General features: G+C 36.5%; 1 protein-coding gene across 3 annotated transcripts in view; it reads left to right on the top strand.

Annotated features, from left to right (window-relative positions):
* Positions 1–2,513: 2,513 nt before the first annotated feature.
* Positions 2,514–19,448, top strand: part of ntng1b (netrin g1b) — a 64,714-nt gene continuing 47,779 nt past the window's right edge. For 2 of the 3 annotated variants that reach the window (XM_065276091.1, XM_065276089.1), the window contains exons 1-2: positions 2,546–2,873; positions 5,905–6,505. In XM_065276091.1, the coding sequence (XP_065132163.1) occupies positions 6,233–6,505 (273 nt within the window). In that variant the 5' untranslated portion in view covers positions 2,546–2,873; positions 5,905–6,232. Of the gene's footprint in view, positions 2,874–5,904; positions 6,506–19,448 lie in introns of all 3 variants that reach the window. The other variant, XM_065276090.1, reaches the window with a different exon arrangement.

Genomic DNA, 19,448 nt, shown 5'->3' with positions numbered 1-19,448 from the left:
TATTTTCACATAACAAAGCATATGCCATTTCACTAAAAAAGCAGTTGCTGGGGAAATAGAAGAGTGGCACTGTAGTTTTTAGACCTTGCCTATAGTAAATCTCGCAGATGTCTAAACTCTACACTTTGTTGCTTGCTTTGCGTGGGAGTTTGTAGCTGATAAAAGCCATGGCAGGTGGGCTTCTCTTTGAAGCCATCAAAAGATCAAACAGCCAAACAGGCCTCAATACAACTTTAAAGTTCCCTATAACAGGTGTCTTACCAAACCCGGGGAAAAATCAAACAAGACATGCACAGGTCAACCAAACAATCACACAACAACATTCCCTTAAAAGTTCTAGTCTCATTCCTTTTAAGTACATTTACGCATTTGGCAAACTTTATTTCTCCAAAGTGACTCACAATGCATTCTCGCTATACATTTTTATCAGTATGTGTGTTCCCTGGAAATCGAATCTTTGATATTTTGGACTTCTAACACAATACCCTACCAACTGAGCTACAGGAACCTAAAGCAATACATTTTATTAACAATGAGAATTAGTTATAAAACAACGGTGTACAATTACAAAAGCAGTATCAGAGCACACAACACCAATACCTGTAGTGTGGCTGTAAGGCTGATTCAGAGATCAAAGATTTAATAGAAATGTCAAGTTCATCGCAACACTGACTGCAAACAAAGGCTGTACCCTACGACACTTGCAGAGCTGTGTATTTCAGTCAAATGTTAATAGCTATTCAGGTCTTGGCTGCGGCAAAATCCCCTTAATCAGAATGGAAATTGCCTTGCAACTTTTTAATGGGTTTATAAGGCTTTGTTGCATATAAATGGCTTGGGTAATCAATAACAATGTGTGTTTGTTGATTCACACACAAGATCTCTATCAGCACAGACATGAGTTTTAAAGCAAGAATCCGAAGATCCTTTACAATCATTTTCTACACTAGATCTTGTCCTTGTAAAAGTACAAGTACAGTCTCTCTCTCTCTCTCTCTCTCTCTCTCTCTCTCTCTCTCTCTCTCTCTCTCTCTCTCTCTCTCTCTCTCTCTCTCTCTCTCTCTCTCTCTCTCTCTCTCTCTCTCTCTCTCTCTCTCTCTCTCAAACACACACTGTGTAGCTCATCAATTAAACTAAATATGAAATTATTTATATCATAAAAAGCACTGAATTCACATTGTCTTTAATAAACTTTTTTTTAAGTTTGGTGTGTGTAAGCTGTCCAATGCCTGAAAGTAGCTACAAAACTCACAGTTGGATTACAATAGAGAAAAAAATATCTATTACAATAAATGATTGCTGTTCAAAATATTATGTGGTTGTCAAGTTGGAGAAAATCTTACAGTAGGCCCTACTATTAATATACAGACACATGTCAACTAAACAATATGAGTTTTGCATGAGCTTAAATCACACAAATTTTGACATTTTGAAATGTGAAGAGCTGACCACTTCGAGTAAATTGTGCACATGCAATCAAATCATTGATCTTTCAACACGCTCACTTTTTGAAATCGGCCCAATTTATTAACAGTCCTAAGGTAAACAACATCCTTTAGTCAGAAAGAGCGAGACCATTTAACATATATTGAAATATTCTGCCTAATCTAGCATTTAATGTTTAAAGTTTCAAAAGTTAGCATAACTCAGCAAATTACTGTTACACAAAGCGCTTTTTCAACGTTTCACAATGTTTTATTTTGGTTGTAATTAGGTAATGTTGCAGCACAACGTTTTTAAAATGTTTTTAAAACAACCCTAAATTTAAAAAATAATGTACCCAAAAATTGACGTTTTTAAAACGTTGTAAAAGCACCTAATTGGTACGTTTTCTTTAGGTAGTAAAAAAACGTATCACGTCTGTTTACTACGACAACCAAACCAGACCAAAATGAACCATTTGTGAAACGTTTTATTTAGGTGTTAAATAACGTAATCATGGAATAAGACGTAAATATCACGTCTGTTTACTAAAAAAAAAAAAAAACGTTTGTTTGCGTCCTAAACGCACCTTAAACTGTGCGTGCGTCTCAATAGGTCAGACATCACTTAGGAAAATTGTTCATCGTTTTATTCTGGTAAGGTTGCAAGAGGGCAGTAACTGTCCTTTGGCGTTTGATTTTGTATGACCATAATTTGTATGACCATAATTTAGTGCAAGGCAGTAAAAATAGACATTGAGGGGACATGCCAAAAACAATTGCCCATAAACAATTTTTAATATGTGTACACCCCTGAATATTTTGTCCACCCGATGTTTAAGATGTGGTGTTACTGTACGGCCTTGAGTTCATGCAAATGTCTTGGTTTAATTACTGTAGTAAAATCACCCATAAATGATTTAAAATAAAACCAAAACATAGATTATAGTTAATTCGCGGTTCATTTTCGTCAGGGATATGTAGAGATATCTGACAGGTTAAAAATGTTTAAGCAGTCTAAACATTCTTGCGGCAGGGGTTTCCTTTAGGACCCAGCAGAGCGCTCAAACGTGGGCTAGAATACGCTTCTCTATTCCCTCAAACTTACATTTGGAGATCGTCGCTTTCAGCATGTTAGTTGTTCTCTCCCGGGCAGGATAGGTAAGAACAGACAGCACCTGAATATGTTGTGGAAGTTTGACCATAATTGTTCTTTAAATGGGCTGAGAGGTTCTGTGCAATGACTTCTTTTTGAAAAGAGTCGGAGTTTATACAAGTATGCTGAATGATGATTCTGTAAGAGTTCAGTTGGTTGATGAACACTTGACAAACTGGTAGAAGATCCTGCGTATTTTCCCATCATTGACTCCGGAGTTAAATGTCTGGGATATGATCTGATCATTACAAAAAGGTTTCATACAGTGGATGCATTCAGCCTGGAAAACTGTCAAGGTGGGTTATATCTCTTATCATCCATCCATGCGCAGGTATACTGTCTGTAACACAGTCAAATACGACAGGTAAAAACTATTATTTTATGCATTTGTCACTGATACGATTGCAAAGTTTATTACTTTAGTTTTTTTTAACTGCAGTTTATTCATTTTTACAACTATATTAATTTTACAGTTACACTATAGCCTACTTTATAGCAGCCTAGTAATGCTTCAACGCACACGTAAATATTTTAATAGCCATTAATAGCATTTAATAGCAAGCACGTTAAATTTTATTACCTTTTACGCGTCATGCGCACGAACGCGTTTCAGTTGCGGTGTCGTTTAATAATATTGTTTTGTTTCAAAATAGCACGTTTTGTCGCGCACACGTGCCTCTCCTGTTGCACTTTATCTACTCGTTTATATTCGGCCATTCATATTCGGTAATTACTTAAAGAAAAAACTAATAAGGGAATAAAGAAACATATCAACATTCCTAATCCGACACATTTATTTATTTCTTGAAATGCATTTGCTTCTCAAAAGGAGCTCAACCGACATCAGTGGTGTTAAGAAAGTACGCGAGTGTCTCAGTGTGGGTATGCGAGACGGTGCTCCATCTGTATCAGAGCACGCAAACCTTTCAAGAAAAAGCTAGACGCGGAAGCAGGTGACAGGTTGATGTTCATAACACATGGAATTATTGGTATATTCTTACATTTAACTATTGTAAACATGCATTCCCACAAAGTTTAACAGTGTACTTTCAAAAAAAAAAAAAAACTAATTTCCTTTTTTACTGACATCATTAACACCATAGCAGATGCTAATCTGTCAATTCGCAGACTGACAGTAAACAAAGCTTCACAGCCTTAAAAAAGCTTACTTGCACAGGAAAGGTGCTAAAGTGTTAAGACTTGTTTCAGTTTCAGCACCTGGACAGCTCCTCTTTTTAACAATCAGCCCTTGTCAAGCAAGCACAGTGAGACAGAGAGAGAAAGAGAGCAGTGCTGAGGGGATTAAATAGCAAGAATGATCAAGGCATGTCAGTAGCATTGACACAATGAGGGACAACACTGCTGGCAGAAAGACCGCTGAACACATAGATGTATTCACAGCGGTTTAACAGGGCACCCGAGTGCCTGTAACCAATGCAAACCATATGCTATGAGTGGCTACTGACTTAAAAACACTTTGGTATGCTTCAGCTGCCTAGGGAGTAAAATACAAGTGGACACATGAGGGTGTTTGATAAAAAAGGAAAAAACTTAGAAATGAAAAAATACACAGCAGCACACTCTCTCTGGACATATGGGACACTTGAAACACATGAAACATTCATGATCTTTTTTCATAGCACAAGCTCCCATTTTACTACTACTGGAATCTAATAGGTAAAAAAAAATGGGCATTACAAAAATAGGAGAATATCTCAGAGTGAACTGACAAAATTAAATTGCCAAATCAGATATTGCCTGTTTTACATATATTGCTCAATAATACAGATATGGAAAATCCTGATTGATTAACAAAAACTCTCTTTTTTTCCTTTCACTGTCTCAATCCATCTCTTGAAAATTCCGGGAAGCTCTCGTACTTCGGCTATCTCGCTCAGATGTATTAGTTTCCTCTCTAATGCAAGCCTGATAAGCTCACACTTCTCAAATTCCTAGTGTTAAGTGCATGGAAAAAAGTCTATCCCATCTCTACAGTAACCCAATCACAGAACTGGGAGACTGACGCTTTATCTGGATCAGGAGTGTGATAAAACAGTTGTGTGATATCGGACCAAACCTTATCTATCCTTTTATCCCCGACTGCCGCCTGAAACTCGCTGCCTGTTCTTGTGCTGTAGAGCCGGCACTTTTTCAGTCCTATTACTGACATTTTTTATGAAACCCTTGATGCTGATGGCTATACAGTAATGTCTTATTAATCACATCCTACCCCGTGCCAGGGGCTGAACATGGTAATTGGCTCCTTGTTAGACGTCAGCATGATTGACACAGTACATTTAGTGGCTCCACTGTCTCATCTATCATGGCTCGTCCCCAATTTGAAGGGGCATGGATCTAATCACGTCAACCGTACCCTCTATCAGGGATTCCTCATTTTGATGGATATGATGGAATAAAGGAGTGCATTTTAAAAAACTGTTTGCACCTTCTTAATCTGTTGCCACGTTTATGCATTCTGGCAGGTGTTTTTTTATTATACACTTTAACTTTTAATCGACTTCATCCAAACCGACTTACAGTGCATTTCAACAAGGTATTTTTTATCAGTATGTGTGTTCCCTGGAATCGAACCCATGGCCTTTGCTAAAGCAATGTTCCACTGATAAGCTTAAGGAGCAGTTAAAGAAGATTTTTTGGGGTCTCATATGCTATAAATATAAATGCTATACATATAAAAAGACATGAATATATAAATTACAGATTTGTTAAAGGAATACAGATTTATTAATAATGATGATAATTATAATAATAATAATATTACCTGCCAGGTTTTGATTAACTTGAAATAATTTGAGTTAAATTTTTTTAAAGCTGGTTAATTGAAAAATGACTTTAATTTGACATAATTGGCTCTGTGGTACCTCAATCTCATTAGAACACAGAGTGTTAAAAGCTCTACCAAACCTTTTAAAATCCATGAAATAAAAAGTGTGCATGTGCCAGTTTCTATATCTAGAAAAAAATACCTACACAACATTGGCCTCTTTTTTCCACCACCTGTCTCACAGTAGGACAGAATCCTTGAAATATCAAAGGGCTGAGAGATTGTTGAGAGTTGCACTGTTGAGAGATGTGCAGACTTAGATGGTCTGTTTGTGCCTGCAGGGATGCTTGGCTATTTGTCTTCCGTAATAAGCAGGTATTTTTAGGATATTTCTCTATGAAATCTGTCTCGGCTATAGAAAACACTTGACCCGAACCTCTTCACCTCTCCCTCCCGACTCCTCGTTATACCCACCACACCAATCCTAAACCTCCTTTACTGACACGCTCTTGTTCTCTTCTCCTTTTGTTCTTATCCCCTAGAGACTTATGAGGACACAAAGGAAATAGCGATGGACAAGAGGATATCTTAAAATGGCCTCCACTAATGGCTTCAAGAAGGAATTAATATCATCCTTTCACACCCGTGACTTTCTGCATCTTTGTCAACACCCGTTCAACCACCTTGAGAAGCAATCAGACCCATAAATACAAACAAATGAATGAAATTAGATTGGCCTAAAGACGCTGAGTCAAAGCTGGCATGCTGCCACAGATTTCAGCCTCTTTCCCCCATTAAAGTTCAGTGCTAGCACAGAGGCTGTCCGCCTCATCACCCTCCACCTTCTTATTATCTATCAGACTCTATTTAATGAGGCATCAGAAGGAAAGGGGAACCATGTACTTACTGCTAGTGTTTGTAATACAGGCCCTGTGGGTGAGTTGGTGTCGTGCCATGCAGCATTACCCGGCCTCATGGGGGCACTATGACGTTTGTAAATCCCAGGTTTATGCAGAGGACCGCCTGGCTTGGCACTATATGGCCTGCCAGCCTGAAGCAACCGACATGACCAAATACCTGAGAGTGTCGTTGGACCCACCCAACATTACCTGCGGAGATCCACCCGAGATGTACTGTGCTTTGGTGAGTTTGGGCAATTTTTACATGCACTTAGTGATGAGTGATTAAAATCTGCTTACATAGTATACATTTAAGAAACATGGCATTACTGGGATGATTCTGATTGGATGATCGCAGCTATATTGTAATTTTTATTTAGTTTTACTTTATTTTTGGTAAAGATGTATGGCATTGGCTGCATTACACTGATAAAAAAATCTGGCAATGCTGTCACATATGCTAGGACTACCTTAGTGATCACGATGAGTTATTTATTAACAAACATATGATTTATGAAAAATATATATTTCATGCACTTTTACAGTTTCAATGCCATTTACAATCAACTATGGACCAACATATCAACCCAGGGAAACTGAGAAAGACTCTTGGCATGCGGAGTGATGGATCGCTCTGATATCTGTGAAAAGCTGAATTATTTAATGTGTTTGAAGGCAGTGAATTTTATTCATGAGGGGCTATATTCAGAAATGAATTCAAGAAATACCTGTGATATATGGTCTAAAACACACAAGCGTGGGAAGTGGAACTTTGGTAAAGGTGCACAGGGAGACTGGGGCAAGTTGTCACACAAGGCTATTACTTAACCGCAAACCTCATATCGTAGGTGTTGTAGGGCTGAGTCATAATTCTTAAACAAAAATTCTTGTTTTCCCTAGTAGCGTTTTAGCACATTGATGTCAAACATATAAGCCTATTTAATAACAGGTTCCTATTTTGAAAACTTTGTGTGTTAAGTATATACTGTATCTCGGCAATACTGGTAAAAAGTGTTTAAAGCATTCATTGTTGAAATGTAATCGAAACTGACCTTTTACTTTGATAGCGAAAATTACTAGTTTTGTGGTAAACAATTCATCCATGTAAGTGAATAAAAAACAACAACTTAATTTAAATCAAAATCTGAAAATGTACTTTCTTTCTGAAATGCTGATGAGGCAATCCATCTCTGATGCTGCTAGTTTGCCGATTTGTGCCTAACCACTCACTTCCAAATGTCAGTTTGTTGCCAGCTCAATTTCTGAAACAAACACTTCTAAATCGAATCAATTAGCAGTGGTAAAAAAACTAACCACGCCCTCTATTTTTCTCGCATAATATCCATTTTCGTTTCACGAAATATGCCATAATACTAAAGATAACTTGGTTCACACAGATTTTGAATAAACAAATAACTTTAACTTTTAATTACAGTCCTATGGTCTGGGAAATATTGCATTATTTATTAAATAATGAAAAGTATCGAAAACTAATGAAAACTAAAACCCTATTCAGACTCCAACCCCCCCTCGCCCTTGGATTTATGTTTAAGACTCAAATTATTATGAATAAAAATTATCTAATACAGGCCCAATGTTTGGGTGACCATACGTCCCATTCTTCCCGGACACATCCTTGCCAGGATTTCGGTGCATCTTCCGAAAGTCGTATTTGTTGACCGCATACACCATTCAGTTAAAAACATAAGACATACAATTGTAGTTTCATTCTTACCTTAAAATTACCTTCAGGAAGACGAACCCGAAATCCTGGCCAGGACGTGTCCGGGAAGAATGGCACGTATGGTCACCCTACCCAATGTTGTAGCCCAATGGTGCCCAGCTCTAGGTCAACCTATGTAAGGTCTGATACATACACAGTTATAGAGGTCTATGTTTATCTCATTTAGCCGGTAAAACAATGAAAGCTGATTTTACACTGTAGCGTGCCTTAGGGGAAAATAGGTTGAGAAAACAGGGGTGTCATGTAACAGCAACCAAGAGTTATGTGTTAAGTGCAGTGCTCAAGGGCACACTAGCAATGCTCAATGGTTGGTGGTACAAAACATAGAGTATCTTGTTACTCAGCAATATTTTCTCTTGGTGCCTCATTAGGCATTTTATAGTGAGAGGGAAGAGCAATATTTCTGATATAATTACACAGTTAAACTAATTTACTAACTCCACACCATGGCTTCAATCCATTAAAAGATTCAATCAGTTTTGTTTGCTAAGAAGCTTAAACTTCCTGGCATGATCGAATATGATAGAGAGAAGGAACAGCAGATGGTTAATTTAAGATGCTATCAAAATTTTATGAGTAACGCCTAATGTGAGATGGAAGAGCGCAGATGACATGGTGTAAAGTAAACAAGTAAATAAAGGACTGCTGTGTGCCCCAACGCAACATGTTCAACATTTCACCTTGTGCCAAACATAAATTCAGCAAACTAAACACAGATTTATACAGACACAAATGCACAAACAGTGGCCTCGAACACCATTTTGCTAAAAGACATGACAAAAACTTCTGCTTATTTAGCAACATGTCAAAAATACAAAAATGTTGTGGCATTTTGTATATAAAAAAAGAATCATACAAAGTGGCTTTCATGCAGAAAGGGCTGTGCCGATAGCGATCAATTTCATGATGATAGTTGCCTTGTTTGCACATCATTGTTTTATATTATTATTATGCTATTATTATTATCTAGCCTGGGTTTCCCCATGCTTCCTTGTGCGCAAATTTATTAACACTGCAAGTTTAGCATGGAAACTAGGGCTGGGTATGGATTCAGATCTTCCAGATCGATTCGATTTTGATTTACAAGCTATCAAATCGATTCGCTTCTTGATTCGGATTCTCGAAACAGTTTTTATACTCGATTCTTAATTAAACTCAATGAATATAGATTAAATACTATATTTATAAAAAAGAACAGTGAACATAAGTTTACAAGTGGGTAATTAATAAAATAAGAGATAAGGAGCCACAAACCTGTATATTATAGTCTTTTATTTTAGGTACACTTGGGTACATTAAAACAAAACCCATCTCTAATTTTCAAATGCATATAATTATGTTAAATACAATACAATTTTGATGGAAGATGAAAAATGTATGCTGAAAAAAATCAGAACAGTCACATTTCTTGATCAAACAGGATTAGGTTATTTCATTTTTAAAAAAACGATTCGTGACCTTTGAGAATCGTTTTTTAATCGACCACATTTAAAAAAAAAAAACATTTAATCGAAAAATCCATGGGCCAATTTTCCCCCTGAAATAGGGAACCAATCACAGAACGAGGAGGGGGCAGCAAGACGATGATGACGCTTTGTTTATCCAACACGGCAGCAGACGCGAAGTTACTTTTCGATGCAGCCTTAGATAGTGTTTTGAACGCAGGTTTATTAAAAAATAGCAACTTTTAGCATTAAACAATTTCATATCCAAGAAGTATGTTTGGATATGGCAAGACATGACCGCCACAGAGTTTTATAGGACCTACTAGGCATCGTCGTCGACGAAGTCCATTTAATTTATAAATGGTAAGTGGTATTTATTAATATCATATTGTCATTATGCCTGTACTGTGGTTGTCACAGTGCCACTAAGGTAACACAGTCTCACCCCATGTCGTCAATATTTGACGACACTTGACCATTCGTCATATGTTGACGCGAAGGGTATACCTTTCGCGTCATTTTTTGACGAACTGGGGACTTCAATACTATTACGTCCGTTGCATTCTCTTTCCTATTTTCTTACCATTTTCGCATCGGTTTAGGGTTAGATTACGCAAAATTAAACAGTGTACGCGAAATGAAACAGTTGTCACCTGGCGTTGGGGTTAGAGTTAGGTACGCGAAATGAAACAGTTGTCACCTAGCGTTGGGGTTAGAGTTAGGTTTGGGTAGGGATGTCATTATGTAAATCTAACCCTAAACCGACGCGGAAATGGTAAGAAAATAGGAAAGAGAATGCAACGGACGTAATAGTATTGAAGTCCCCAGTTCGTCAAAAAATGACGCGAAAGGTATACCCTTCGCGTCAACATATGACGAATGGTCAAGTGTCGTCAAATATTGACGACATGGGGTGAGACTGGGTTGACTAAGTTGTGTTGCTTTTCAGTATAAATATACAGCTAACGGTTAAGCTGCATAGCTTTCAGCTGTGTGCACACATACCCGATAAAAGTTGTTGACGCTTGAATTTATGTCGCTCTAAAAACGCCATTTGGTATAATTGAAACGATTGGCTCTGAGCTACGTACAGACGCATTTGATAGACATTCGTAGTGCCCAATAAACGGCTCTGGGCATTCGTAAACCACGCCTCAAATACGAAAAATTTGCATGTGGTTCCCAGACCACAGGCTAATTTTTTTAATTTTTTTAATTTTTTTTATTTACAAAGCAATTACAAAACCACAGGCTAATTATTGTCATCATCATCACAGTTTCAAATTAACATTCCCACATAACCTGAACTTGCGACACCAACGTGCATTGTATGCTTTTCCTTGTGTGAAAGAGTTTGTAATGTGTGCTGCACTCACACTTATTATGTTTATTATGAAAAATAAATATAGTATAATGTTTAATAATAATAATTAATAAAAATATGGACACTTTCTGGTTCTCAAAATGGTCTTGGGCAGGTCGGTAAAAAGTAAAAAAAAAATGAAATCCAACATAATACAAAACTAGAATCTGCTTTCCATAATTTTTTTTAAATGTCTCTGTATTTTCTTCTATTATTTACCATTTCTCGAATATTAAAAATGTCTGTATGGAAATTTGACTCAGACTGATCTTATTGAAGTTACTGTTTTACTGAAGATGTCTTAGATGTCAGGAAAGTCTGCCCACAGGTAGGACTTCATGACAAGAATTTTAACAATCCAGCAGCGCCAGACTTGAAACATATTCCCAGAGAGAGATTTTGTGAAATAATCTAAGCTAAAAACACAAAAAGGCCTCTTCTGAACTCAGCCAGGGGTTATATTCCAGTGTGGATAAGTAGCAATGTCTTTTTAATAAAATAAAGGACTTTGTCATGGCTTGCTTTGGACCGGTCCAGCCATGCCCCGATAGACCAATGCTTTTTTACTGACTGAAAATTAAATGTAATGTAAAATAGAGGTCATCATAAAAACTACCAAAAAAGCCTCAGTCAAGTTGAGTTTCCCTCAGAAATGCTGCTTTAAGTGAGGATTACCATGCATGCCAGTTCCAGTGTCCTTCGTAATGTGACATTGGACATTATTAGTGACAACAGAGAAAAAAAACATGATTACTGGTCTATTTTGTGCTCTCTTAGTATTACCTCACTCTGTATGAAGCCGGAGAGTGAGGACAACATGACCTGTGGTTCCACAATAGCAATGAATCTGTTTTGTTTCACGATCTATCACCTCTTTCATTCATTTATCACCTACACAGAGGTGGGAGTCTGGGCTCCACACACACATAGCAGAAGATGGAGTGTGTGGGACAGCTTTTTGCAGCAGGGAGTTAACCCTGATCTTATTTTTAGCTGCAGCAACAAGGGAGTGTGTCCAAAAACATGTAGATGAGTCTTTTCTCCTCTAGTTCTCTATAACCTTACATCTTCAACTTGTTTGCAAAATAAACAAAAACACGAAACACACAGCGATGCAATGTTCTTTCCTCTGATATTGATAATTAAGCAGTATGACTCGAGCAAGCGTTACTAAATTACAATTGTGAGTGCGTCATTGCTTTTGCGAACCTTAAAGTTCATAACTTGCATTTTCAACAAAATAAGAGCTGTTGCTTCGTCTATTTTTTGCTCTGCAAATAAAAATTGTTCTAAATAAAACCAAAGTAGGATCAACTGAGCAAAACACAACTGCCAGCACAGACAAGAAAAATGATAGAAACAGTGAAGCGTCCCAGTGGTGCTATATTAAATACCATTACAGCTAGAATCCTACATGACCAATCGGATTAAACGACCAGAACTAACTGTTATATAGTTTGATATTTAGACTTCATAACATAATTTGCTTGCAACGCTAGATCCATTAATAAACCAAGTTTAGCATAACACATTAATCTCGTTAATTAAAACAAAGTGTTCAATTACTCTATATCCATTCGAATCGCTTCTGGGGCGGGGCCAATAATACAAGGTTGCTTGAGCAGGATTTTAAAGATCAATTAGAACTACTGTGTGACAAATAAAGCATGTAGATGACACTGGTATCTCTAGAGTCCACCGAATATAAATAATTTCAATGAATGCTGTAAAACGTATAGAATTCGTTTTATTTTTAGGAATTAATCTAAAACCCAGTGTGATTACTATTAATCTTAAGGGTTATGCAGATATTTAAAGCCATTTTTAATCTTAAAAGCACATTTTACTATATATACTGTATATATTTTACTATACATCTTGCTGGAAAGTTCCTATGGTACAGTAGGGCTTTTTTAGCAATTACTCAATTACTGTACCTACATTATTATTGTACACTAAACCACAACAGAGCAAAAAAAAAAAAGTTGGCCCTTTTATTAGATTTTTTTTTATTTTAATTTGTTTCAAGACTAAAAGAAGAATCAAGTCTATATGGTTGGCTTATTATTTGGTGCCTAATCCTAGTAAAGGTTGCAAACATGTTTAATTTGTGGCAAATTATAGAACCAGTAATAAACCAGTGGTTTAAATACTGTCATAGGGCAAACACCCATTTTGCCATTAAAAACTACAATCAGGATTTACTAAAGACAAACAGTGAAACATTAACGCTGAAAATGTGTGGACTCTTTTTGTGGCTTATCTTATTATTGCATTTGTAATAATAATAATAATAATAAACTGTATTTTATATAGCTCCTTCAAGCTGCTTCTCTTGGCACTTTACACAATTAAAACTGAAAAACAAAAAATAAACTGAAAGAAAGAAAAAAATCACTCCAGCTTAAAGGAAAACACCATCATTTTTCAATATTTTACTCTGTTCTTACCTCAACTTGGATGGATGAATTAATACATACCTATCTTTTTCAATGCAGGCACTTTGAATCTCTGTACAGTGCTTCTTGAATGTGTTAGCATTTAGCCAAGCCCCATTCATTCCTTAGGATCCAAACAAAAGTTTTATTTTGTGCCATGGTATTTCCTCGTGTAACTACTCATGTAACAGTCTTTAAATAAGGAAAAGATGGAAGTGTTTGGTGGCTTATGAATTTATCCCTGTTTGGATCCTAAGGAATGAATGGGGCTAGGCTAAATGCTAACACATTCACGAGGCGCTCTATAAAGTTTAAAAATGCATGCATCAAAAAAGATAGGGATGTACTTATTTGTCTAAGTTGAGGTAAAAACATAGTAAAATATTGAAAAACAGTGGTGTTTTCCTTTAAGCTATCAGATGAGGTGAGCATGCGGTCTAAGCTGCTCTGAGATCATCAGAATATAGCTAGGCTTTATGCCAGATCGGTCTTTGTTTTGAATTGATAAGAAAAACAATTTATAAAGCCTCTAGTTTGTTGGTGCATTTGCCAGATGATGAATTCCATTCAAAATACTCTATGGACAACAACATCATCAAAACAAGTCACGACAAGTTGGTTGGTTTGAGAAAGACTCTTAAGCAAATATTTAATTAGGGCTTACAATTTCATGCTCAGGGCCAGACGGACTTGGAAACATTTACATTTCCTTTCAGAAATAGTTTAGATGCCGTTTTTTTTCTCTCATGTATTTGGGTAGGGATGACACATAACATTGTGCAGGGACATTGAAGCATACCAAAGTTTAATTTCTCAGTGGATGTACATGAGTAAAGATATGAATAATGTAGAAAGTATAAACAGGGGTTATGAGTTCAAGACCAGTAATCCCATTGTGAATGTGCTGACAATGAAATGGAGTGATGGAGAATGGCAGTGAGACTTTTGTTGTTGTTATGCAGTTTGGAAGTAATTCTACTGTTAAGATGGGATTTGAACTGTATTAAAAAAACATAATTATGTGGCTTTAACCCTTAGCCAATCCCTAAGTAAAATAATCCCCATGCAAACTGATTTCCATACCTTAAATGTGAAAATGGAACTTCTTGTTATAAAATCGATATGTATTGTAACTAATTTGTGCATACAGTATGTGTAAGGAGTATAAATGATAATACAGATTTATGTAATTACAGATGTCTAGAAACATTTCCCAAAATGTATCACCCCTCACTTTTTATTTCACTTTATTTGCTGTTATGGTTATACCAGCCACACATATATTATAGCAAAACAACCTGCCTTCCTAAAACGCCAATCTGAGGCCAAGATCCAGAGAATAAATTAATGAAACTAAGGTCTTTTGGCAATCCAGCACAAACTGTCTGCCAGCAGCACGCAACAGACGGCAAGGGATTCCTTACAGAGTTTGGCCTGCAGGCTGGCACTCTGAATTTCCCATCCTTCCCCTGATCTGAGCGGCTTGGCAGTTTTTGAGGCAGGGGCCTGATGAGCGTTTGTCAGACCAGTATCCAGAGAGCGAGCGAGTGAGGGAGGGAGAGAGAGAGAGAGAGAGAGAGAAAGAGCATGACTGAACTGATCGCAGAAGTCTTAGATGCTGAATGGGTTTTCACACGGAGATATACAGGAGCTGCAAAATCGCTTTTGTTTGGACAGTTACTAGTGAGATAGTTTATGGGTAATATACTTTATAAAGTGCAATAGCCATAAACACTGTTGCTTTAATGGCTTGAGCCTTTTCTTTGTAAAACTATGAGTGTCTATTCTGTGTGGCCCCCCTGAGGCTCTAGAAAGGACTTGTCAGCCTGAGGTGTTTTATTGCTGGCCCAAGAAAGATCTGCCTACCTGTGCGAGTGGCTGAAGAAGGAAGGTGGCAGTGTCCTGGGTAGGTTTGGCAGTAGAAGGTGAATGGAGAGTTGCCCTACACTGACAAACTCAAGCATGGTGTCAGAAATCATAAGTAAAGTGAAAAAAAATTTCATTGAACTTTACTTTCTGTTTAAACATACATATTGCACCAAGGTGCACTTGGTATTATATTGTAATATTATTTGTTTATGCAGAATGCATGTAACCAGTCCATTGTAAAAAAACAATACACCTGAGGACACTTAGAAAGGACCAGGAATACATGGAACGTAACTACAGTATTCTGATATTAATTTGTAAAATGATCCAATAGGAATTATGTCTATTTTAAAGGAAAGCACCACCGTTTTTCAATATTTTACTATGTTCTTACCATAACTTAGGCGAATTAATACATATCTATATTTATTCAATATGTGCACTTAATCTTTGTACAGTGCGTTGTGAATGTGTTAACATTTAGCCTTGCCCCATTCATTCCTTAGGAATGACAGGGATAAATTTAGAAGCCACCAAACACTTCGACCTTGGGTGTAGTAATATTGACTGAAGTTTGAGCGAGAGGGGTAGTAGTCAGGAGTGAAGATGTTATTGCGCGCCAAGGTCGAATTATGCTTACTAAGCGTTCTTAGTTTATACAGTATATACATTTATATTATATATTGCGGCCATATAATATAGTTCTAATTTTTTATCCGCTTAAAACAAACTTAAAACACGCTTCTAAATCCATCCCTGTTTGGATCCTAAGGAATGAATGGGGCTAGGCTAAATGCTAACACATTTACAATGCACTGTACAAAGATTAAGTGCATGCATTGAAGAAAGATAGGTACATATTCATTTGTCTAAGTTGAGGTAAGAACATAGTAAAACATTGAAAACGGTAGTGTTTTCCTTAAAAGCGATAGTACATCTCAGTTTTACAATTTAAGTTATATTTTTGCTGAAAAAAGAAGTTTAACAAAAATATGAGCTTATAATTGCAATAATCATGCCATAGATGCTAACTTAAATGTTAGGTGAAAAATAACCCAGGATATTCCTTTGGGCAGTAATACAAGGTGGTAACAGCTTTGTGAATTGTACATAAGAAGTATTAATTTGTGTCTCAAAAAGGAGTCTTCCCCAAATCCATTAGCATCACCTGTTGTAATATTGCAACAGCAACTTGTCCATTAAATGTGTGAAATAGTTATGAACGGGAACAATTTGCACTTCTTAAGCTAAATGAATGACAGAATTTCAGAGTTTACTGAGATCTTCATGTTAAAACCCAAAGAAATGTTCTGGGACTTTTAAAGAAAAGCCTTTTAGAAAGCACATGCAATATGGGCTTTGGGCCTTGGGTAAATTGTTGTCACTATTAAATATTAAATTTACTGTATTGGACTGCAAAAATGTCTCGAGACAAGCCAGACTTTTGACTAATGGTATAAATTATATCATTATTAATATTGACAAGTTTTAGCCTATTCTGCACAGTGGAGGTTTGTATAAATTATTGAGCAGTCAATTTTCTGCACACAACACCAAATAATTAAACCGGTTTCTTGACCTAAAGTTTTACCCTTTAGATACATAAGAACAGGGTATATAAAGTTGTGTTGTTTTAGAAATTTGCTGGCAAACATGAAACATTCATGAATCTGGACAATGATTTCATTTTTCATTCATACAGACACTCCAACCAACAGTACATGTAAAAGGTTTTCTTCGAATTTTGGTGTTTTATAATACAAGCCGTGATCTTTAATCTAAGCCTAACATCATGGGACTGGTTTCATGTTTTTAGCCATAATGTTGAAAAATTTACTTTAAAAAAAGGAAATGACTCCTAGCAGATTCCCAATGCTTCTACAGTATATTGCAAGATGTCCCAATACACATTTGCAGAGGTCTGGGCTTGTACTGTAGTACTGCCACTTCAACATCACTCAGAAACTTTGAGGAATTTGGGACCTAATATTAAACAGAATGAAGAGTCAGAAAGCTTGAACTCATCTTCCATTTTTCACTAGTACAGCTGAGCTGATTAGAAAAACAGCTCATTAATCATGCAATGAAATTTCTATGAATAACCCTACAGTAAAGTGGCAATCAGGAATACATGAATAGTCAGATGGTTAATCAGCCCAAGTCTGTTGTATAATTCTCTTCATAAGCGTGACATATTTAAATTATTAGTAAGGGTCACTTGTTTAACAGAAACTATCTTTGCATATTGTGCTGAGAAAAGGAAACAGATACTGTAGCCTAAAGCTTATTGATGTTACACAATAAAATAATAAAACGGGTGAAGTAAAACAATGTGTCAGGGAAGTGCAGTTGTAAAAGTTCAAAGGTTGCAACATAACAGCAACATTGTGCCTTTGTTGACCTATGGAAGAATGGTGATGGTGGGTTTTAAAGGTCATTTGCACATTGTAAGGTCGAACATGGCCGGCTTTCCACCATGAAATTCAAGGTTACACTACACAACCCCACACAACCCCGGCAATAGGAAATGAATACAGGATTCTATAAATCAAACATATCTTGATTCAGATTTTTTCATTTTAAAAAGGGAAAGTAAGATATAAGCCTCTACATGTGTTCAGCTTGATTTTACATCTTGCATTTTAGATTTGCTTGGGTAAATACAATATTTGGTAATGGAGCATGAAACTTTTATGTGACAATAAAATTAATGTACTTTCCAGACACATGCTATAAAGATTTTGACTCAAATCCTCAAGATCAGAATTTAAAATCAAAATCTAATTTAGTCATGCGATCATATGCATACATATAATATGCAAACATAGCTGCAAGCATTCTGTTTACAAAGATTGTATAGCAAATCGCTTTTGCTTACAATTTGGTAAGCTCTTACCTGCCACCAATGGTTGGGCTATGGTATAGGGCTATAGAGTTTAATTCTAGCAATTCCGATGCCAGTTCCACTTATCAAATCCGGTTATTATCGATTCCTGGTTCCGATTCCAATATTTTTTGTGAGAGAAAAGAAGAGCAAATACTTTAAAGAATTTTTTATTTTATTTTTTGCCACATTTAGTCTATAGCCTGTTACAGTAGCTGTAACTGTTAAGCATGACAGATCATCTAAAAAAGACATTTTAAAAAGTGCCAGAATGAATGATAGAAATTGCAGGGCTCTCAAGTTTTCAAATTGCAAAGTTGAGCACATGTAAGAACTCGAGACAGCTATGAACTCCCGGTAGAAAACTTCCTGCGTATGCCTGCGCCTCATCCATTATTTGTATATAGGGGAAAAGGTATTTCTTACTCCTCAGCGTGAGAAATACAAGGTGAGCGTGTGAACTAGCTAAAATGGGTGTGTCTCACATTGAATGCGTGACACTTGAAAGCCCTCAAATTTATATAATTTTAAATAAACTATGTTATCCTGTAGCTGCCTAATTTTTATTGTCTGTCTTACAAAAGATATGTCAGTTTATCCAGAAGCATGCATCTTTAATTCGAAGGTGAATCTGTGTTTTGTACCATAGTGTGAGATGCTGCTATTGAGATTTAAACACGATACATTGCTTCAGATTAACGCCGTGTTGAAGCAGATGTTTTATCCTATTAGGGGTATTGCCTCCTTACACCAAATATAATTTGGCAATACCACAGTCTATTTTTTCAAAGTTTAACCAAACTTTTGAACGTTTGCTGCAGTCAGTCATAGTGCTTAATGAGAGAATGTTCATTGCAGGTCCTGGCAGATAACAGAATGATTGAAAAAGTAAGGAATCGATAAACAGAATCGAAATGCGCACATCATATTGATTCCCCGGTTGTTGTTTTTTGGAACTGGTTCTAAAATGGAACTGGTTCTCGATACCCAACCCCATAATGTTAAAATAAAAAATAAAGTTCTTCTATTTTCCCCTGCTGAAGTTGAAGGGCAGCACACTGTTCAATAATGATATGGAGGGGTCATTTATTCACTAATTTGAATCATAATGCAAATCCTTATAGTAGATTAACAAAAAAAATTAACATAAAAAAGTTTTGACACCCCTGCTTTACAACATGTTACTCTTTACTCTTTACTTTAAAGCTTGTACTCCTTTTGCTGTTCTCACAGGCTTAAAGTGCCCATGGCTGAACATGGAGGAATGTGCCTTTTGTTCAGACCGCAAAAGCATTGCCTCAACCGCTCATACAGTATGTCACATGTCAAAATCATTTTTCAAAACCATTATTACATCATGTTGGAGTACCCTAGGTGTAGACAGACCACAGGGAGTACAGGACTTTTGTACATAGTTATATTTTGTATAACTTCAATATTGATA

Source organism: Paramisgurnus dabryanus, chromosome 6, assembly GCF_030506205.2.
Source record: "Paramisgurnus dabryanus chromosome 6, PD_genome_1.1, whole genome shotgun sequence".
In the NCBI taxonomy this organism is placed as follows: domain Eukaryota; kingdom Metazoa; phylum Chordata; class Actinopteri; order Cypriniformes; family Cobitidae; genus Paramisgurnus; species Paramisgurnus dabryanus.
The sequence above is the reverse complement of the archived record's forward strand: the minus strand, read 5'-3'. Positions and strand labels throughout refer to the sequence as shown.